This window comes from Sus scrofa, chromosome 12, assembly GCF_000003025.6.
Source record: "Sus scrofa isolate TJ Tabasco breed Duroc chromosome 12, Sscrofa11.1, whole genome shotgun sequence".
Lineage (NCBI taxonomy): Eukaryota > Metazoa > Chordata > Mammalia > Artiodactyla > Suidae > Sus > Sus scrofa.
This window is the reverse complement of record NC_010454.4, coordinates 40,513,632-40,536,462: the sequence shown is the minus strand read 5'-3', so window position 1 is coordinate 40,536,462 and position 22,831 is coordinate 40,513,632. Positions and strand designations below refer to the sequence as shown.

At 58.8% G+C, this 22,831-nt stretch overlaps 1 protein-coding gene across 1 annotated transcript in view; it reads left to right on the top strand.

Moving 5' to 3' along the window:
• Positions 1,459-22,831, top strand: part of TMEM132E (transmembrane protein 132E) — a 54,470-nt gene continuing 33,097 nt past the window's right edge. Inside the window, 1 exon segment of the mRNA XM_021067437.1 lies at positions 1,459-2,510. Coding sequence (XP_020923096.1) covers positions 2,444-2,510 — 67 coding nt within the window. The 5' untranslated portion in view covers positions 1,459-2,443.

Below are 22,831 nucleotides of genomic sequence, written 5' to 3'. Positions count from 1 at the left end.
GGGACCCGGCCCTTGGGGGTTGAGGCGTGATGCCCAACGATGCCATAAAATCATTGCTATGGATCCAACGCCTGGCTGACGGTTGACGGTTGACTTGTCTGGTCTGATCTGGGTTGCGCTCTAATGGAACCCGCCCAACAGCGGGAAAGAACGCCGCCCCAGCCACCCTCCCCAGCGTCAGCAGGTGCCTGGGTGAATGTGCCAGAGGGCAGTTCCCCACCCCCGCCCCATGTCCCTTTAAAGGTTTGCAAAACAAGTTGCAGGAAGGCACGGCCCCTCCTCTCCGCTCCCTCCACCGCCAGCCGCGGAAGGTTTTTCCCGGAGCTGCTCCCCGGACCCTTCCCCAAACGAAGCTGAGCCGGCGAGCTCCGGCTCCGCCCGAGCGGGCCTGGTTGAGGCAGCTCAGCTGATTCCCACCCAGGGCCCCGGAGAGCCCCACGCAGACTCTGGGGATGGGGATAGGGTACCCTCTTCCCGCGCCTCTGGCCGAGCGGCTGTAAAACATCTCTGGTGCCCGGCGGGGAGCGGGCATCCTTTGAAAAGGGACAGCGTCGGCTGCGGTGGCGTCTACCGGGGGAAATACAGCCGCCGCAGCCGGCCGGCCCCTCTCAGGCCCCGGCGCTAGCCTGCACTGGGGAAGAAAAATAAAACAGAAAAGAGGGGCTAGCGGAATCGCGAGGTCGGCCCCTGCCCAAGTCTCATTAAGGAGCCGCGCGCGCCCCCAGGTTGGGAATGCGGAATGGACACGTGGACAGGGGAGGGGGAGCTGGGCGGGGGGCGGGGGTCTCCGTGGCGCGCGAGTCGTGGGCCGCGCGCTCCGGGGCCACGTGACCACGGGGAATCTGGGAGGGGAGGGGAAGGGAGCGAGCGCGCCAGGCTCGGCGCCCGCTTCTGCCGGGGTGGGCGCTGAATCCCGGACGGGGGAGGAGGGCGGGCGAGCGCGAGTGTGTGTGTCTCTCTCGAGTCATTTACGGCGGAGCAGCCGCCGCGATCGCCGAGGAGGCGGCAGCGGCGGCGGCTGCTTCGTGCAACTGTGGCTCCCCCCACCTCCTCTTCCTTTTTGCTCCTTGATTCTTCTCCCCCCACACTCGTCCATGGGGAGCCGGCTCCCCTGCCGGCACCTCCTCTCCGCTCGGCCCCGTAGGCACCAGCTGCCGCCTCCCTGGCCGTGGGCTGCGCGGGCGCCGGGTGCCCCGGCCCCTGGCGTGGCGCCCGGGTCTAGCCGGCCGCAGCCCGGGCTGGCGCGGCGCTCCGCTCACCCAAACTGACTCGGGGAGAGAGAGAGAGAGAGAGCGCGGATGCCTGGCTGCACCGAGACATCGGGAATCCGGGGGCAGGGCGGGAGAAGAAGGAGACGTCGGAGACTCTGAACCCCGGAAAAGTTCAAGGTTTGTGCAGGTCCCCCCGGGGAAGGTGAGGAACGAGGAGGAACAGCGCGCCCCTCCGCTGAGACAGCGAGACCTGGGAGGAGAGGGGGTCGGCCCGGGCTGCCGCGGGCTGGCCAAGCCTCTCTCCATCCTACTACGCTCCCGGCTGGGAGGCTGGTGTCAGCGCCCGGGACAGGAAGGTCTGGGGTCAGGCGCAGCAACCGGCTTTCGCGCTCCCTCGCTTCTCCAAACCCCATCCATGGGGCAGCCAGTTGCGGCCGCGCCACCCTCCCCCCAGCCGCGGAGCCGCTGCCCGGGCAGGCGGCGCTGAGCCTGCCTGTGTGGAACCCGGGCCCTGGTCGAGACTGGAGGGAGCGCGCTGGAACCCAGCAGCGAGCTCCGCGAGGGGACGAGCCTCTGGCTGCCCACCTCGGGTGTTCTGTCCGGGCGTTGCCTACGGTGGTGGCGACCCGCGTCGCCAATCTCAGCACTGCACGGAAACTTTTCCTTCTACAGACGGATTAAAGTTGCCTGGATTTTCTTTTTCTCTTTCGTTTGCACCTAACCTGGGATTTTCATGCTGGAGCTGCTGCAGGGCGCTTGGAAGAAGGAAGCCGCGCTATCCATGTGGGGTTATTACCGAAACCGAAGAAATTGGGGCTTGCGTTGGAAAGCTGCACCCTCGAGCGAGTTTGGATTCGAGCTGGGTTGCGGGGCCAGAGAAACCGACACTTGGCTCTAGGCAGCGGGAGAGACGCCGGTGGCTACCCGGCTCCGGGACCGCACGTGCGGCTCCCCCCTCACCGCACAGATCCTGCAGGGGGCACCAGCCGGGGGAGGTGGAGGCTCCTCCCGCCCCGAGCTGCGCCCCCACCAGTTCCGAGGGTGTAGCCGGCGGCGCCTGGGACGCCCCCTCCCCTCAAAGTGTCCCCGAATCGCACTCCCTGGCCCCAAGAGCCTCAGCAGAGACAGCCGGGCGCCACGGCCACCCTAAGTTGGATGTGACCAAGCCCAGACTGGGGCCAGGTCGCCGTCGACTGTTGCCCCCTCGGCCCCCTCCGGCTCCCGCCTCGGCCATGGCCCCAGGGATGTCGGGCCGCGGCGGCGCCGCCCTGCTCTGCCTCTCGGCGCTGCTCGCCCACGGTAAGTGTCGCGGCGCGGACTCGCGAGCGCAGACGCGGCGGGCGCCGCTGGAGGGGGTAGAAAGGAGCCAGGAGAAGGCGAACCCCCTCCTCCTGCGCCGCTCCCAGCTTGGCATCTAGGGTGCAGCTCGAGTTACCTCCAGCCCGCAAGCTCTTCGGCGGGAGCGGAGGCTGCGAGCCCCGCCCAGGGGACCAAACCCGGCGCCGGAAAAGAGCGGGGGGGGGGGGGTGTCACTCAAACCCTCTCCGGGTTAGAAAGAAGGGTCCAAACCCAGGAGTCTGGGGGCGTGTCCACCCACGGAAATCTAAAGGGACCCCAGGGATCTGCTCGATCGCGTCCTGGTCGCCCCTCCTGACACTCCCAATCCCCGAGCCGACCCGGCTAAGGGCTTCTGGGGTCCGCGGGGATCGTGTCTTCCCCCACCCCCGGCGCACTAGCCGGTGCGGGGCCACGCCGCCAGCCGCCTCGCTTCCTGCGGCGATCCGGGAGAAGGGAAGTGGACTGATCGGGGCCCAGGGAGCCGCGGCGACTCGCCCGCCCGGCGTCCTGTGAGCTGCATCTAAATGGCCGGCTTAGCAGAGCCAGAGGGCGGGGGTCTGGGCAGCGGCGCAGGCCGGGGCGGCGGGCGGCGGGCGGAGGGAGCGGGCTCCGCGCTCTCGCGTTCTGCAATCTGTTGCGTCTGCTCCCCAGGCTCGCCCGGGGCTCCGCGGTATAGGGGGCGGGAGAGGGAGGAGCCGGGGTTGGCGCGCTTTGGCAGTGGGACAGCAGCGATACGGGTGGGGGACCGAGGGTCTCGGCACGGCCCCCCAGAGTGGGAACTCAGATTCGAGCGGAGGAGGCTGCAGCGGGCCTTCCGCAAGCTGGAGGCGCTCCAGGAGGCTAGGGGCGCTGACCGAGGGGGAAGGGAGAGAGCTGGGGGAGGGGGAGAGGAGAATGAAGAGAGGCTCTCGGGCCCCTCCCAACAGGGAAGCAGCAGAGCTGGGACCCAGTTCCCCAACCAGCAAGGGGTGGAGGACTTGGTTGCCCCACGCCCCGAGGGCTGAGCCTGGAGAGACTGGAGAGGGCCTAGGTTGGAGGGGGAAGCGGGCTTTCCGCGTTGGTGGAGCATCCCCGAAGTGCCTAGCTCAGCTTTGCCTACATCTGACCGGTCCCTAGAAGCCTGCTCAGGCCGGCCGTGAGCACGCCCAAGTCTCTAACCAGCGGCCTCTGTCACCCTGACCAAAGCGCAGGTCCCAAGGTTGAAAAAAGAAGGAAAGGAACCGGCTCTGGGAATCTGGGGTCCTGAGTCTAGGGGCGGGTGGGGAGCAAGCTGACTTGCCTCTGCGAGTACATTGTTATTTCCGGCTTTGGGGAGGGGGTGACTGGGGTTGGAAGGGTGCTGTTTTGCCTTCATTTCACCAGGCAAGGCCACCATCACTTCCCCATCAGAAGGTGGGGGGGCCCTGTTGGGAAACAAATCCCAGGCTCCCTGTGCAAGGCTGAGGGTGGGGAGAGGGTGAGGAGGAGGTGGGAGGTGGGCGGTGGGAGGTGGTTATCTGCGCACTGGAGCTGCAGGGGCGAGGCTTGCGACCCCCACCTGGTAAGCAGGAGTTTGGGGGTGCAGCAGGAGGAAACCCAGCTCAGGCCTGAATCTTGGCATGATTCTGCCCCCACCCTTGGCACCTTGCTGCCAGAGTTCCCCTCCAAAAGCCCAGCCATGGCCCCACCTCCAGGCAGCTCAGACACACTTACTAGGTTTCCAGGAACCACCTTCCTGAGCCTTCCGCCTTGCACGAAGCATCCTTTCCCCTCCCTCATCGGCCAGAATTCTGTCTGCTTCCGGAAACCCAGGTCACCCGGTAGGGCCTTGGTGTCCTGGCATTGCTTCTCCTGGAGCACCAGCCATCTGACTCCTCTTCTCCTTAGATGGCAGTGCCTCCTCTCTGCCCTCTTGGTCCTGGAAGTTATTTGAGGAGGGGGAGCAGGGAGCCCTCACAGGGCTGGCATTTCCTTTTCCTGATTATCTGTCTCCCTTTCTAAGTCTCTTCTCTGAATCCCCATTCCCTGCCTCAGTCTCCTCTCCCTTAGGGAAGGGTATCAGCGGATGCTCAAAGCTTGGGGACTTCCCCCAGATGGATAAGGCCGAAGTTCCTCCCCACCCCCACCCCCAACACCATCTCCCCCCCGGGGGGGGGGGGGCTTTCTCCTGCCTAGGTTAGGAATGCCTAACACCCCCCACCCAAACCATGTCCCTCCCAGGAAAAAGGTACATGGATTCAGTCCCATTTCAAGCTAACTCTTGGTTGGGATTTCTGGGCTGTTCAAAGATGCTGGGGTGGGAGGTGCCATTGCAGATTTTTTGTGCTTGGCCAGCTACTGAGGCTTTGACCACACAGCCAGACTGGGAGCCAAATAGCCTGGGTTTCTGACCTGGGCACCATCCAGCAGGGTGACCTTGGGCGGCCTCCTCATGTTTCCCACCCTCCCCAAGCAGTATGGCCTCTGGCCCATCCCTCCCCTTTTCACTCTCTGCCCAGACGGCCAGGCAGATGCCACGTGTGAACGGAGCCCTGCTACCTTTCAGGACCCAGCTCGGCCTTGGCGGTGGCATCCCCTGCACTGTTCCCTGTCTCAAGGCTTCTGCCAGAAACCATCTGAAAAGGCCGGTTCCCTGCATCTGGTCTCAGGGGAGGCTTTCTGCTCCATATTTAGTTTGGATAGGAGTTTAGCGAGGCATGGAGGTGGTTGAACCTGTTAGAGAACTGGTTATGTCAGCTTCCTAATCAGTAACCTTCACTGGCTCCCCGTTGCCAGTAGGATCAAAGATACACGCTCTGGCCCTCCAGCATCCAAGGCCCTGTATGAACTAACCTCCGTCTGCATCTTCACTTCTGTGGTACTGCCCTCTCTCCATCCTCCACGCATCTTATCAGATGTCACTCTTCTCGCCTTCCTGCCTTTCTGCTTTTTAACTCACCAGCCCCTCCATCTGGATTACCCTGCTTCCAGAAATCCTTACCTTGCCTTCAAAGCCCAACTGAAACATCACCTCCTCCAAGGAGTCTGCCTAGATTACCCCTGGGCTTCCCATCAGCAGCTCCCAACTCCCAACAGCAGTAGTTGATCTCTTTCCCGTACTGCCTTGACCCTTCATACTGTCTTCTTAGCACTCCTCAGGGACTGCACTGTGTGTGTGTGTGTGTGTGTGTGTGTGTGTGTGTGTGTGAAGGGTATATGTGGCATATTTATAGGTGCACCCCTCCTGATTCCCACACACTTGCTTTTAGGGCAGGATCCACGTCTTCTTTGTTTTTGCCCCACTCTCCAGTGCTTGACACACAGTAGGCACATACCGGATACACGTGTCAGGGGTGACCTGTTATAACATAGCTCCGTAGCCTGCAATCTAGTGTCCTGTGATGCTCCGGATACGTGACCTCAAATGCATGTGTCCTCCCCTATATGGTCACCGGTCCGGCTTTTCTTCTGGGTTGTGTCCGTGTTCTCCCCACCCCACTGAGTACCCAGGTTCTGGGCTCCTTGGGCACGCAGGAGGGACATGGCAGGAGGACAGGGTCGGTGGCGGCCTTGGGATGATGCTCCCCGCAGCCCCCTCCCGCACACACCCATCCCCTGACCACATGGAACCCTGCGCCACAACACAGCCTTGTTAATGTTTAAGACCAGTAGGTGGGGATGTGTTATAAACTTGGTGGCAGAAAATGAGCTTTACTGGAATCCATTCTGAGGACAGCTCAGTGCTTGGCTTTGGGAGGTGAGGCCACTTTGAAATTCCAGGGCAGGACCCGGGCATCTCCTGTGTTCTCACTGGGAGCCTGTCTGAAACTGAGAGACCCCCGGCCTGAGATGGGTAGTGAGTGCCCGGGATGCTGCAGAATTTGAGACCCCGAGAGGCACCCATTCCAGCTTGGGGCGGGGCAGGGGGACGGGGAGGGGGTAGTCTCTTTGCTGCCTTATACACACAGCCACGTCCATCCACGATGCTGAAACTGAAAGAGATCTCAGACCCTCCACATCCAACCCTTTTGTCGATGTGGAAGCGGACACTCAGCGAGGGAAAGGGACTGGCCAAGGTCATCCTGCCAGTTCCCGCTGGAACCAGGACTAGCACCAGAGCCCAAAGGGCTTGCCTAGATTGGCAGTCTGCTCCCGCCGGCCTCTCAGCAGAGATTCTGCCACTTCTGTTATCCCTTCAAAGGATAAACATTCGGCCTCAAGCTTGCCTGGGTCCCAAGCAGGCAAGATAGTCAGTCACCAACAGTGTTAATACACCTTGCCAAGCCCTGCAGAGAGCACGCAGAGGGGTTCAAAACCTGATCTTTGCCTCCTTTTCGTGAGCTTGAAGTCCAGTTGGGGAGATGAGAAAAAGGCCCCAAGGAGTTCCTGTCGTGGCTCGGTGGGTTAGGAACCTAACTAGTACCCATGAGGTTGCGGGTTCGATCCCTGGTCGCACTCAGTGGGTTAAGGATCCGGCGTTGCTGCAAGCTGAGGCATAGGCCGCAGATGGCCACTGGGATCTGACGCTGCTGTGGCTGTGGTGGAGGCCGGCAGCTGCAGCTCCAAATCAACCCCTAGCCTGGGAGCCTCCATGTGGCGAACCTGTGGCCATAAAGAAAAGAAAAGAAAAGAACCCCGATTCTGAAATTCAGAGCAGTTTGAAATCAGAGTCACCCAGATGCAGCAGAGAGGGCTTCCAATCCTGACTCTATCATCAACCTGCTGGGGAGCCACAGGAAAGTCTGGTTTTTCTCCTCTGCCAAGTGAGGTCGGGGGCCATACCCGCCCAGCCCTTTCCAACTCACTTATTCTGCCATGGAGCAACCTCTTGCCCGCCCCGCCTGTCCCTCCACGCACACCCCTGCCTCCCTCCACGGAGGCCCATAGTGGATGCTAACGAGTGGATATGATTCTCACCGCCCCCCCATTCCCTCCCCAGGGTTTTCCTTACTTCTGCCTCGCCAGTGCTCAGCATGGAATTTTAATAAGAGATTAATGAACCAGTTGTGGGTTTTTTTTTTTTTTTTTTGAAAATAAATTTTTTTCTGTTTTCCTGCTCTGTCTTTTTAAATGAAAAGTGGGCCTCCTTAGCATCAATTCAGCTGGTGGTGCCACACCCCAGCAGTGCCCAAGGGTGAGCGGTGTATCAGGGAGTGCCAGCGCTCTGCCAGCTACCCCATCAGTCTCTGGAGGCCCAGGGGGCTTGGGGAGGGTAGGGAAGCACTGAGCCAGGGTGAGGACAGGGGTAACAGGGACAAGGACAAGCTCCTGTTGGGAGACAGGCTGAGGGGTCCAGAAATCCTTATCTCCTCCAGGCCTGTGTGTGCCCCTTTCAGCAACTCCTCCACCCCTACCGCCCCCCCCCCCAATCCTCCCCGCCCATCCTGCTGCTGCCCCAGGTCCCTCTGACTGGCAGGCTACCCAGCAGGAGAGAGTGGAAAATGGAAGCAATTACCTGGATTATTCAGGGTTTGTTGTGCAAATGAATGAATGCAAGAATGAATAATTCAGTGCCCAAAAAAGGGTAGAAAAGGTAATTGAAGAAAATCCCTTTTTGTCTAAATTGTCTACATAATTATCTCTGTTTGGAAAGTTCTGCTTTTTATCAAACCTGAGTCCTTCCTGCTGCAGTCTCACCCGCATCTTTTTGGCCCATGAGGGTGGGCACCTGGTGACTCTCTTCTCTCGAACAACTTCCTGTTCGTTTCACACCAAAAGGCAGCGGGTGCTGTGCTTGCTGGAGAAATTTCTCAGCTTCTCTCCATTTCCTGGGCCCATCTCTCAGGATCCTCAGAGCGGGACAGTGAGGACCACCCGGAGCAACAGACGATGCTCAGGATGCTCCGGGTCCCTCAGAGGCATCTCCATCCGGGGATCCAGCTCTGAACAGCATCAGACCCTACAGGGCCAGGCCTCTGACCCTGGGAGGGAGACACAGGCAGCCAGGACCCCTCCCCAGGGACACGGCCCCAGAAATGGTCAACCCTTAAACAGAATCAGCCAGGGTTACACTGAGTGGCAACCTCTGCGCTTTACTGAGGCGGAGGAAGGGCGAGAGGGAAAATGGTTCCAGCCCTCGGGGAGCTCCCGCTATGACAAGGCAGATGGTCTCATCTTCAGAGAGGCCCCAGTCCGATGGGGAGGTGCAGCACCAGCCCTCCGAGGTGGCCTTTGCCCTCTTGCAGGTTGAGGGGCCCCCCCGTGGGAGACACGATGACCCCCTCGGCCCAGAGGTTGTAGGACCCCACCTTGCAGGCTTCCCTGCTCCTTCCCCCAGCCTCCAAGGCTGGTGGGGAGCCTGGCTCAGGGCCAGGAGCGAGTATATTTCTGGCAGCCTGCTGTGGATGATGCAGCAGACCTGTCACAGCGGGAGAATGGGGTCGGTGGGAGCTGGCAGTGCGGTCGCTCAGATGCGCACACACACAGCCGTGGGCGCTCAGAGATCCACTCAAGGGTCTCAGCACGTCTTTGGAGTGTAGATACATGATCTCTTTTGACTCTCCCAGCAGCTGATGGGAAGGGCAGAAAGCGGGATCCCATTTTGCAGAGGGCAAAGCGGAGGCTCAGCGGGAGTCCTGGCCGCACCAGCTCTCCAGGTCTGGTTCTGCCCCCGAGCGCTGCCGTATACCTCTGTCTCATGCATACGGGGAACAAGCACAGACCAGGACCGCTAGCCAAGGCCCTTGTGCTTGAGCGAGGCCCAGCCATCCGGCCCCACGCAGCTCCCCGGTCTCATCCTGTGCTCCTCACTCCCTTGCCCCCTAGGCTTCTCCCAGTCCTTGAATGAGTTCCCATTCTTTTCCACGTCAGAGCCCCTGTACACACTGTTCCCTCTGACCAGGACACGCTTCCACCTCATCTCCTACTCAGGCCCCAGTATAGCCACGCTTCCTCCTAGAAGACCCCCCACACCCCTGCCCCGATTCTGAGATGAGCAAAGACCCACCAGACTGCGCTGCCTGGCCTCCCTGCTGGCATGGAATTGAATGGACCCAGAGGGTGTGCGCCCTCTTCCCTGCCGCAGTATTCCTGGGGTGTGTCGGGATATCTGTGAGACAGTAGGCATTTAAGGATGTGTCGGAGGAGTGGGCAAGTGTACACTGGTGCACACACGGCAACACGGAGAGCCCTTCCCTGTCACTCAGCGAGTATTCTGTTAGCACCTACTGTGCCCCGGGCACTGTTCTGGGCGCTTGGTCTGAATCTGTGAATATAGCAAACAGCCCTGCAATGGTGGAGCCTTTATTTTTGTGGGGCTGGAGGTGGGAGGAAGGTAGACAGTAAATAATAAATACACATAGTAAGTAAATTATATGATATGTGAGACGACAACAGGTGCTAAGAAAATAAGAAAAAAGATGAGTATGGGAATTGGGAAGGCCAGCTCGTGTGTGTGTATGTGTGTGTGTGAGTGTGTGTGTGTGTGTGTGTTGGGAGGGGTTGTGCAGTATTCAAATGAACGATCACTTGATTCTGTGTCATTCGCGAAGGAAGGGAGAGAGCAAACTTAGCGAATATCCAGGTATCACAGAGGGACCAGTCCTAGGGCGAGGATGAACTTGACCATTCAAGACAGCAAGGAGGCCAGAAGGGCTGGAGCACAGGGCCAGCTGGGGAGGATGAGGGGAGATGAAGGGAAGGGAGGCCCTTGAAAGAAGATTAACTGATGAGCTAAGACATGGGGAGCCACAGCAGGATGTGGAGCAGGAGCAACCTGATCTGATGGCGGCTGCGGCTTGCAGAGCTCCAGACCTATAGGGGTGGGGACCCCATCTCCGGGGCCACAGAGGGGACCTTGCTCTGCTCTCTTTAGCCTCTTGCTCCCTCACAACCCTGGCTGTGGCTGTCTTTCCTGCCACCCCTCAGCCACCCCCCTGGAGGCAGGACCAGGGTGTGCAGGGGCCAGGCTGCTGCAGAAACCACCTAAGGATTTGCAAAGCTGGCTTCCAGACCCGCCCACCCAAATGAGCTGTGTGGCCACCCCTGTGGGCTCAGGCCTCCCCTCTGTAAAATGGGGCTGCGGCTCAACCCAGTCTGCCCATGACTCTGAGAAGTCCCACAGCGACTCTGTGGCTTTGACCTCTCTACCTGTCCCAGTTTTATGTCTACAGGTGCTCAACTGATGGAACCCCCCCTCCCACCACCAGCCCCCGACACCCCCAGTCCCCTGCCACCATATGAGCACTGCAGCCCACACCTCTTAGCTAACGAGGTGACCTGCCCCGGGGTGACCCACACTCTCCCCTGCCCTGTCCCTCCTGGGGGCAGATGGGCATGTGGGGCTGTCATCCAATAGGAAGGAACTCTTGGATTGGAAATAGGAAAAACTGCCATTTTCTCAGCTGCCAACACAGCAGAGAAATGATCTCAATTTTCTGTGGCTGTTCTCGGCAGGAGAAAAACTGCCAGCCGCCAGCCCCGTGCATGAGAGGTCTGAGATGCCGGGGAAAGGAGGCTGGAGCTGGGGGAGGTGGTGGGGTGAGCAGCAGGGCCGGGGGTGGGGCTGGCACGGTGCAGAGGCGGGGGCTCCCTGCTTGGCTGTTGCCCCAGCCACCCACCCACCCACCTGGGTCTGAGCAGCTCCTGAACTCTCTAGGTATTTTCGTAACTTCTATTAACTGAGTACCTACTACGGGACACGCTCTGTACTGGGCCCCAGGGCCGTTCCCTTGGCGTCTGCCTTTGACTCTGTTGGGTTTCAGCTTGGTCCTGAGGCTCTCAGCTCTCCTCCTCGGTCTCGCTTCTCCCCTGCTTTCAGCTCTAAGACCAAATCGCCTGGCTCTGTCCATCTGCTTGTGATTTCTGGGCAAGTTACTTTACCGCAGTGCCTGTTTCCTCATCTGCAAATGATTATCAAAATATCCAACATAGAGGGCTGTTGCGACCATGAAATGAATCATTGCTCCGAGTCAAGTATTTAGAATAGTACCGATCCCAGAGTAAGTGTCTAAAAGGGAGAGTTCTCAATGTGATCGTTATTAATCGTGTACACACATGCCAGGCACTGTGGTAGGACTGCGAAGGGAGAGCCCAAGGGCCCGTCCAGGGGGAGCTTGAAGGGGGTGTCTGGAGCTGATGAGCCAGCTCTGCACAGCGTGCGATCACATTCTGCCTTAGACAGGTTGGAAGGGATACAGTGTGGTGAGAGGAGAAATGTCCTAAGTGCTGGAGACATCAGGGCAGGCTTCCCGGAGGAGGTGCCGCTCTTCCGAAGGTCTTAACCAGGTTCAAGAATTCAGCCTCTCGAGACTAGTCAGTCAGCATCCGCTGTGAGTCCAAGACCCTGGGGAAAGCAGAAACACAGGGCAAAGATGGTCCCTGGCCTACCAGCTCTGAGTCCGGCGTGGGAAGAGCTGCCCGTGAGGGGATGGTGCCCAGATGTCTCCTTCTGCTGGCTCTCCCTGGGGGGCAAGAGGTACTGAGCATCTTCTCTGGGCGAGGCGCTGGTCCAGGTGTTGGGCATACAGCTGTGGACAGAACAGATGTGACCTGCTCTCGGAGGCTTCCATTCAGGGAGCCTTGCTTTCTGCCTCTGTGAGACTGGATGGCAGACGGGCAGTACAGAGTCCGTAGGGTTCGCAGGGCACAGTAGTTGGAGGTGTTTTATTCTTTTAGCAGCTTTTAAGGCCCAGAGACCTGCAGGGACTTGCCTGTGGCTCACAGCCAGTTCTGACCCCCTTGGGTGGGGACAGGAGTGCCTTAATTTTCCCATCGGTGGTGCAGTGGGAGAGCTGAGGCAGATGGGGCCTCCCTCACCGTTTTTAATAGAGGCCCAGCCTCCCTCCTCATCTGTCCTCCTGGCAGCTCCAGGAACTCCTCGGAAGAGACCAGCCACATCAGACTCTTTTGGGTTTTCGAGTCACACAAAACCAAATATAGGTTGGAATCCCAGGCCTGCTGCCATGTAGCTAGGTGACTCAGAGCCTGGCCTGCCTCGTCTCCCTGAGCCTCAGCTTCCCCACCTGCAGAATGGGTATAATAGCATCACCTCCCTCCGCGGGGCTGCTGCACAGATAAGACACCCATGTGTGTGAAACTGCCCAGAACAGAGAAGCTGGGTCCCCGCTGGAGGGCTCAGGAAACAGAGTCAGAGGGTTTGTTTCCTTTCTTTCGTGCCTGGAGCTGGTGCTTGTTGCCCAGAAGCATGTTTAAAACAGTGCCAGAGAGTTCCCGGAGAGTTGTCTTCCGGTGGTTGGGTTTTTCTGGTTTCGTTTTGTTTGGGGTCTTTAATTTTTTTCTACCCTTGATACCTCCTAGCAACAGGCTGCTTGTTTTAAAAACAGCAGTGGCCAGCTGCCCACCCCTCTCCCTCCCTCCCTGCTTCCCTCTGCTCCTTCCCGGGAAAGCAGCCTCAAGCATCACCCCCGCTTCTCAGGGCTTCTCCAGCCCGATTGGAGAGGGAATTCCTGGGACAGCACGCCACGTGGGGTGGTACCTGGCCCTCGAGGCCGCAGCTTCTCCGTATTTGCATCTCCTCCACGGCAGCCCCCAAGGGGGGCATAAAGGCGCCCTGGACACCGTCAGGGCAGGCAGCCTGGGCCAGTGCCAGGAAGCAGGTCGAGGGTTATAGGGAGTTTTTAACCAAGCCCGGCCAGCTCTGAAAGGCTTGTTCCAGGGCATCCTGCAGCCTGAAAGCTTCTGGAGGCCATGGTCCCAGAGCTGACTGCTCCTGCTTTTGTCTCAGATTCCTCATCAGCAAACAATAGGAAGAGAGGCACTCCTGTCCTGCAGGGGTGTTGGGGGCTGGGCAAGGATATGGACGGCTAGGTGACTGCTGTGCGGCCGAAATTGGCGCAACATTGTCAATCAACTGTACTTTAATTTAAAAAATAATTTAAGGAGTTCCCATCGTGGTGCAGCGGAAACGAATCCGATAGGAACCATGAGGCTGCGGGTTTGATCCCTGGCCTCACTCCGGGGGTTAAGGACCCGGCATTGCCGTGAGCTGTGGTGTAGGTTGCAGACGCGGCTCAGATCCCGCGTTGCTGTGGCTCTGTTGCAGAATGGCGGCTACAGCTCCGATTAGACCCCTAGCCTGGGAACCTCCATATGCTGCAGGTGCAGCCCTAAAAAGACAAATAATAATAATAGTAATTTAAAAGCACAAGCAAATAAATAAATAAAAAGGTGATCATTTTAACACGTAATCAGTGTGTCATTGACGAGACTTGTTACATTCTCTTTTCTCCTTTTGTGTTACATCTTCAAAATCTCCAGTGCATTTTACACTCTCAGCCACACATCGCAGCGCCAACTGGCCCCATTTCAGTTGTTCAAGAGCCCCGTGTGGCGAGTGGCCACCATCCTGGACAGTGCAGGGTGGGGTGCTCCTCATGGGCCCTTCGACAATCTCCCCGCGGAGGTATTTTCAGGGCCCTGGAGTCCGTGCTCTGGAGGCCACTGAGCCCCAGGGACTCTCTGCAGCCCTTCTCCCTGCCCAGCCTGGAGCCCGCTTGGCACGTCCCCAGCCTCACATGGGTCATGCTGGCCATGGGGCCTCCCATGCATGCAGACAGCAGCTTCCAGCTCCTCCCAGGGGCCACCCTCCTCCCCGCTCTGCCAGAGATGCTGTAAAACCGCCAAGTCCCAGGGAGTCACCCTTCTGCTCAGAACCCTTGAGCTCACGGAGAGTGACCACCAGGGTCCTCCAGGGGCTGACAAGGCCGTGTGATTGTCCCTCTTCCCAGGCACACCTCTCTGACCATATCTTTCCTCGCACCTGCTCAGCCGGGCCACACTGTCCTTTTTGTGACACGTGCCAGGCAGGGAGCCTCAGGTCCTCACTGCCCCTCTGCCTGACCTTGTCCCCCCCCACATAAGCATGACTCGCCGACCATCCACCTCCGTTTCAGGTCCCCCCTCAAATGCATCTTAGAGTGGCCCTCCCCCGCCATCCCCCCCTCAAAACAGCCCTGCCCGCCCCTGACTCTGCCCCGACCCTGCCCCCTTTCCCTCCCCCCACATACAGTATAATGTGTCTGCTTGTTCTAAACTGACACCCACCCCCTCGAAATGGAAGCCCCCCGGAGCGGCCACATCTGTTCTATTCACAGCTGCATTCCCAACACCTGGATGGTGCCTCGCCTGAGAAGATATGCTCCGTACCTATTGTGCGGAATGAATGAATGGAAAGATTGCTCCTTCCCCTCCTCTCCCCCTTTCCACCCAGGGAGCCACGGGGAAGAGACATCCTGGCGCTAAACAGGTGACAGGGGCGGGAGGGGGAATGTTTATTCTTTCCCCTTCCGCCTGCCTTCACTCACCCACTCAGCTGCCATATCCTAGGTTTGCGGGCTTGGGAACGTGACCTCGCTGCCCCGTAGCTCATTTTCAACATCTCTTAGGTGGGTTGCTTTGAGTACCTTCCTCGCAAAGTTGTTATGGGACTGAATAAATTATTAATGCCTGGAATGTGCTTGGTGCAGGGTCCGGCTTGTAGTAAGTGCTCAGTAAAAAGTAGCTACGGGTTGACTCAGTGTGGCTGTTTGAACATATGCTCCATGCCAAGCGCTGTGACAAATGCCGGTCACGTGGCAGGAAGATACGGTTCCCAGCCGATGTGGATTGAGGATATAGACAATTTCCGTGCAGGGGGCAGAGGTGAAGACAAGCCGAGACCAGCTCACCTGGATTTCGGAGGGGGGGCCACCACTGCCCAAATCTCTGTGAATGGGTGCACGGGGTTCCAGCAGCCACATGGAGTGACCTTCGTCCACTCCCTACTGCAGTGGAGAGGGTATGGCAAGGCAGCGAGGGAACCTCTGCTCTGCCACCCACCTGGAGGGAGTCATTTCTGTTCCTTAAGCCTCAGGTTTCTTATCTGTAAAATGGGTTGATAACAAACAGCGCCTGCATCTCACATGGTGGGGATTCAAGGAGCCGATGCATGTAGAGTACCTGGCATGGCCCAGAGGCTGGATGGACAGAGATGCTATCAGTACACCTCCCTTGCTGAAGTCCTGGCCAAGGGCAGGAGAGCGTGTGTGAGCCTCCTTGTCTGGCACCCTGCATGCAGCTGGCCTTCCACCAGCACTTGTTCAATGCACTGAGAGCTGGTTCACGCTCTGAAGTCCCCTCTAGAGTGGAGCACAGAGGGGCCGCTCCAGGGGAGATGCTTGAAGTCAAGGGAGGGAGATGAGAGCTTCAGGCCCCTCTCATTCCTGGCACCGCCCCTATTTGAAAGATGGCGAGACTAAGGTCCAGAGAGGGCAATGATCTTAGCTCAGCACACACAGCGCGGCAGAGCTGAACCTGAGACCCAGGCGGTGGGTTGGCTCCCAGGCCATGGCCTTGCTCTTGTCTTCTGAAGTTTTACACAAGGGTATTGGAGGTTGGGAAGCATCCTGGCCACCCATGGCTGAAGGAAGCTGGTTGTTCATAGGTCAGGGCATGCCCCCCCCCATCTTCAGCTTCCCCATGGTCACATTCAGGGGGTGAGCCCAACCAGCACGGTGTTTATGGGGAATAACCAGATTCCATCTCCAAGGATCCCATCACAAAGAGCATGACATGTGAACATCTGGGCACTAAATGGGTGACATGGACCAGAGCGGGGATAGTTATTCTTTCCCTTTGTTCATACATTCCGCTGCTGTGTCCTGGCTTTGCGGGCTGGGGAAAATGCCTTTACTGCCCTGCAGCTCAGTTTCTACATCTGCAAGATGGGCTGATATGAATACCTTCCTCGTAGGGCTGTTAAGGTGGTGAAGAAACAGTGCGTGGACTGTGCTGGGAGCAGAGCATGCCTGGTCCTTTTTTCATCTTCCTCTGTTCCCTTCCCTTCCCACTCCTGCTCTTCCACATCATGCATATGTGTACACACACACACACACACACACACACACACCCTCCACCCTGCATTCCCCAGGCATTTGGTTCGGGCCTCTGATCTCAGCCCAGGGAAGGCCAGTTCTGTCCTTGCCCAGCCCTCGAAATGTGATTTCTCCCTCTGGTAGGGGTGGGGGAGGCAGGAAGGCAGGGTGTTAGAAGGTCACGTTCTCAACCTTGAACTTTCCCTCGGTGCCCCCGCAGTGACCCAGGGGCCTGGAGCCAATGGCAGTTCCACAGTGGCTCCCTTTCTCACCTTATCACAGATCGGCCTCAGGATCCCCATCATGCGGATAAGGAGACTGAGGCTTAGAGGGAGGAAGCGATTGGCTCGGCTCACAGACGAGGCAGAGGCAGAGTGGGAGACTCTGGCTCCGGAGACTGTGTCTTCCGCTCCCCCCGGGCCCTGATCGCCTGAGTCTGTGGTTCCAGGTCCCAAGGCACATCCTCCAGGCCCCAGTGTCATAGACGAAGTGTCACACCCGTCCAGCTTGGCCCCAGTGTGCTCAGCGCACTCATGCAGGCGTGTCTGTTACAAAAGGGGATACCGAGGCTGAGCGGCTGGCTCACCCGCCGGTGTCAGCATCCCTCCTTTTCTTGGGTCTTGGCCTTCTGCCCAACATACATCCCCACCCACCCCTTTTCCTGGGTCCCTGGCTGCTGCCTGGGGGTCTTCCAGCCAGATTTGTCCAACCAGAGCCCTCCCCCAGCTCCCCACACCCTTCAGAACCCGGATCCCCTTTTCTCCAGAGCCCTGCCAAGCTGATCTGCGTAAAACCATCCCCGGGCCCTGCCTTGAAAACTCTTCATCTTTTCTCTTCTCCCTAAACGGCCCCTAAATGATTTCTGTAAATTGCTCTAAGTAGCTCAAAAAAAAAAAAAAAAAGAAAGAAAGAAATAATAATAACTCAGCGACTGGCTGCCTGACCGGCATGTCGATGGCTCTCTTCCTGCCTGACTGCAGCTCCCAGCTCCTTTCTGCAGGGCACCCAGACGCAGCATGGCCCTGCTGCTCCAAATGCAGCAAGGGGTGCATGGCCTCCGAGACCCAGCCCTGCCTCCTCCCTCAGACTAGAGGCTGCCCAAGCCAAGTGCATCCCCCCCGAGACAGGGAGCTCCTCGGGGCAGCCCTCCCGTGTCCTTTCCCGGGCGCCCACCAGGGAGGGAGACGGCGGGGCCTCCCCCTCCGCTCCGGGGCTCCTCCAGAGAAGAGATGCCTCTCCCATCAGACTAGGGGCTTCCCCACGAGAGGCCGCCCCTGCCCCGTCGATGGGTCGTGGGGGTGGGGGGGTTCTCTCTGGGCAGGGCTGCTGGGGGAGGGGCAGGGGGGCGGGCGCCCAGCAGCCCCTCTGATTCTAACTTCCTTGTTCTTCGACCAATTCCCTTGCCAAGCCTCACTTCCTTCACCCTGGATTAGACATCTGGGTCCTGACGCCTAGCCTGGGATCTGTTTCCTTGCTTCGTTCATTCATTCACTGATTCATTCTACAAAGCTTTTCTCCGCACCTGCTGTGTTCCAGATGCTGAGTGGACATGCGTCTTTCTATAGATTTGGCCCCTCGGAGGTGCTTCTGTGACCAGAGGCCCCCCCCCATATGGGCCTGGTTCTCCGTGGAGTAGGGCATCCAGCCAAAGGGACCCCATGGACATGAGCCCAGCCTCCGCCCCTGGTCACCATCAGGACCTCCTGACCCCTTTTCGGTGTGAACTCGAGAAGGGCCCCTCTTGGGGAGCAGAGGCCAGAGGTGGGAGGAGAGCGCTTCCTGGGGGACCCTGGCCTGGCTCACCCTTCCATCCAGCCCCCTCCTTACCGCCTGCCCGTGTGCGCCACCATCTCCCGGCCACTGGACGCTGAGATGGGGCCAGAAACCTTGATCTTAGCAACCTCCCCTCTGCAGTGGTGGTGTGGCCTTAAGCAAGTCCCTTCCCCCTCTGGGCCTCAGATTTCCTTTCTGAGATGTGATAGGATTGCGTTCAATCATTGATTATCTCCTTTTTTTGGCCAGAGAAATACGCAATATACATAATATAATACATTATAGGAAACAGGTAACTCATATAGAATCCAGATGATATATAATGCAGATCAAAGCAGAGCTGCTGGTTGAATGGAGAGCAGCAGTGTCTCTGTCCCAAACTGCCACCCACGGCAGACCTAGGGACCCCCAGGGAGCCCAGCTGCCAAGGGCTGGGTCCCCTTAACCCACCCCTCAGGCCACTGGGGGACTCTGGGTGGTGTTGCTTGACTGGGGCTGGTCTCTTCACTTCTGCTGCTGGTTCCTGGGACCCCACTCAGTTTCCCAGTGGGGGGAAGCCCATGAGAAGCCCTGGCTCTTGCCTGGGCACCCAGCACCACCAGGACCTTTGATTGAGTCCAGCCCCTGTTAGAAACGCAGGCCTGCGAGCTGCTCAGAAGGCAGCAGGCGGGGCCCAGCCCAGCACACCCTGCCTGTGCCCGACAGAAGGCGGGATTGTTCCAGATGCATAAAGCCCGTTTGTCACCCTCCCTGCTTTCTCTTTGATGTGCAGGAGGAGGAGGGAGGGGAATAAACACAGACACAGCCTTCCGCTTCCTCTCCGATTTAATTGGAACCCAATTAAGTGAATAATTGTTACAAATGTGAAATCACCTTCCGCCAAGATGGGGATGGGACCTGCACGCGGCGTGAGCCTGTGCCACCCAGGAGGGCCCAGTGGTTGAAAGGTTTCCACGGGGCGCGGAAGCTGTAACCTGCAGAACTCCTGGCCGCACCCCCCTGGCCCCCCACCCCAGCTGGAAGAGCTGCAGGGCCATCCAGTCCAGCCCCAGGTTGTCACATCCAGACAAACGACATTGACCCAAGAGGGAGACACACCATCTCCAGTCCCACAGACCCGAGTCCAGGCAAATGCACTAAGTGTCACTGAGCCACGGACATGGGTCCCAAGGAGCAAACAGATGCGGAGGGGAGTAGGGAGAGAGGGCAGCTGTGAGTGTTGGTCACCTGTGGCTGCAGGTGTAGGGAAAGGGACACTTTTGGGAGAAATAGAACAGCGCAGGCGGTGCTTCTTAATCATGGCTACACAGTCAGGATTTTTTGAAATAAATGCTGGGGCCTTGCGTCCCACCCCAGAGATTCTGGATTCACCAGTTTGGGGGTCTAGGCTCCAGGCGATTCTGAAGGAAAACCATGTTTGAGGCTCAGCAGTAAAGCAAGATCGCCTAAGCGTGGTAGTGTGGGTGGCACGACCCCCTCAGGACCCACCCAGAGCTTCTGGAGCCTTTGGCTGGAAAGGGCCTGGGAACGTTCATTTTCTCAAGCTTCCTAAGGCGGGGAAGGGCCTGGATGCTGGGGGTCCCTGTGGGGAGGGGAGACTTGGAGGCCCCGAGGGGAGGGGCCCTGGGAAGAAGGAGGATTGAGGGCAAGGTGTCAGTGGTTGGATTTGGCCTCTTTTTCAATGATTTGCAGAGAAACTGGTTTTTTCACTCTTCCTCTCTTTCTCTCCCTAATATAATCCTCTGCCCAGAGCTCAAGGGCACACTCTCGGAACGACGGTTCAGGCTCATGACACACATAGTAGGTGCCCCATAAATATTTATGGGGTGAATTATAGGTAAAATCTGTTGGTTGAGCTGGCCTAGGAATGCAACTGCTTTTTTTTTTTTTTTTTTTTTTTTTTTGTCTTTTCTAGGGCCGCACCCGCGGCACATGGAGGTTGCCAGGCTAGGGGTCTAATCGGAGCTGTAGCCGCTGACCTACGCCAGAGCCACAGCAATGCAGATCTGAGCTGCATCTGCTCTCTCCACCACAGCTCATGGCAACGCCAGATCCTTAACCCACTGAGCAGGCCAGGGATCGAACCCACAATCTCATTGTTCCTAGTCGGATTCATTAACTGCTGCGCTATGGCAGGAACTCCTGGAATGCAACTGCTATTGTCAGTATTGTCTCTATAGAGAAAAGTGTGGAAATGAGTTTCCAAGTTCTTTTTTTTTTCTTTTTAGGGCCACATCTGAGGCATACGGAAGTTCACAGGCTAGGGGTCCAATCAGAGCCTAAGCCACAGCCACAGCAACACCAGATCTGAGCCACATCTGTGACCTCTACCACAGCTCACGGCAACACCAGATCATTAACCCACTGAGCGAGGCTGGAGATCAAACCCGCATCCTCATGGATACTCGTCAGGTTCTTAACCGCTAAGCCACAATGGGAACTCCAGATTTCCAAGTTCTAAGAGCCAATTTGTAGTGCACTTTTGATAAGTGGCCCATTTATAAGTTGCAGAGAGAAAGACAATAGAATATTCTGCGCTCAATGAACCTAACACAGATTCTACCCTTGGGGTCTGCACTGAGATATAACATCGGCACCCGGATTGGACCCACGGAGCATTGATGCCTCGTGGTCAGAGGGAGGGGGCCTGCGTGGTTGAGCAGAGAAGCAGGAGGGAAGAACCAGAGCAGGGCAGGCAGAGCCCTGGGTGGGAGGGCCAGGGGCCAGGGTGGGACCCAGGCAGGGTGGGGGCCCTGGACGGAGCTGTGAAGTACGCAGAGACTCAAGGCGCTCTCCCCAGGACCTCGGTCAGGCGTGCAGTGACAGCTCTGGCAGATGGGAGATTCCAAGCCAGACAAAGACAGCGGTGGCTGGAGACGGGCAGCTATGCGGGGGAAGCCCTGGGGTCAAGGCACGGCTGACCTGCGGCTCCTGGGCCCAGGCCCAGCTCCCAGTGGCTGCTCTGCCAGCGTTTGGGAGGAGGGATGGCCCCCCATCAGGAAGCAGGCAGACCCCGGGAGGGATGGGGCTGGGGAAGCCTGTCTTTCCTGCCTTCCTTCTCGTGGTGCAGGAGGAGTTCGGCAGAAACAGCCAGTGGTGATCCTGTGTCACCAGAGACCCAGGAGCGCTCTGGGTCCTGCAAACCCTGCGCTTTCACCATCACCCAGCCTCACCCCAGCCATGGTGTCAGGAAGAGAGAAGCGCAGCTGGTCCGGGGCCCGGGCGCACCTTCCCTTCCATGAGCCTCTGTAAGCGCAGGGCTTGGGCAGCATCTCTGAGAAGGCTGGATGGCCAGTCACAGTTGTCCCCAGCGGATCCGTCCCTCTCTAAGGGTGGCCGTTGAGCTCGGAGTGAGGGGCTGAGGAGGGACCCCAGCTCCCCCGGCTCCCCCGTCCCAGATTCGGCTGTCTCTTCCGAAGCCAGGCTTAACTCCGCAGGGTACTCTGACCTCTGGCCAAAGGCTGTCTTTGTCCCCAAAGGCCCAGCCCTACTTCCTGCTGAAGGAGGACTCCAGAGAGGCGGCCATTCACAGGGGAGATGACCCTAATGGCCTTGGGGGAAGGGACTGTCCCTGACCACACAAGGTGACAGTGATTAAATGCACCAGCAGATGGGCCATCGGGGCCCTCCCTGCTGCTAATTTGGGTCAATTAAGCCAATTTGTCTTTGTCGACTTGAAGTCCCTTCCCTGTGATGGCTCTGGCCCCTCTGGGGCCTCCGAGGAAGGAAGCAGGAGGCAGGGCCCTGCCTAGCGGCCGCCTGTCTCCCACCCCCATCCCAAAGCCCCCGGAACCTGTGACCCCTCCCATCGCGTGGCCCCCAGAAGGCAGGTCCGGCAAGGTTATCTCTGTCCCGCTGATGAGCGCTGAGGGGTCTCCAGGGAGGGGATGGCTCCGCGTCAGCAGAAGACAAAGGATCTGAGGCCCACGCCCTGGGCCAGGGCCCCTCTTGCTTCCTGGTTCGGGCTCTGTGGACACTGGCTGAGGCGCCCCAGGCTGCATGGAGCGCTGCTTTCCTGGTCATAGTTCACAGATCTCCAGGCCTTGCCAGCTACTGTGGGAAGCGGGGATGTGGGCCCTGCCTGCTCCTGCGGGGTGTCCAGCAGCAGGGGACGCAGCAGACCGCATGGGGGCTGGTGCTGAGCAGGCCTTGGCCGGGACCCAGGGGGGTCCTCAGGGGCCAGTCCTTCCCCGGGCACCATCTGTAGCACCGTCCTTCTCCGGCCAGCTCTGTCCCCTGCCTGTCCCCATGTCCTCCAACCTGCCTGCTCAGCCTCGTCGCGGCTCCCCCTCAACCCTCCCCGCCCTCAGCCCCTGTGGGCCGCCCTCCCCCGCAGTGTCTCAGCCACACTCAGAGCCCTGAGCGCCAGGCCTGGCCCCATCTGCCACCTCCTTCGGATGTCCCATGGCTTCCCCGGACCCGATCCCCATCCTGTTCCCCTGCCTCCGTCCGCAGAGCTGCTCTCCTTCCATCCAGAGGCCAAAGTGGAAAACGTGCCTGTCGCCCCTGACCTCTGGCGCTCCCACTTCCTCCCTCCCCACACCTGGCCTTGGGGCTGCTGACCAGGCTGCTTTAAAGTCACAGCAAACATAGTTGTCACTTACTGTCACTTACCCACTACCAGGCATCTTTCTAAGGGCTCGTGTGATCCTCATACTGACCCTCTGAGGTGGGTGCAGTGCTGTCTCCACTTTGCAGACAAGCAGGCCCAGAGAGGGTGATAATTGCCAAAGGTCACAC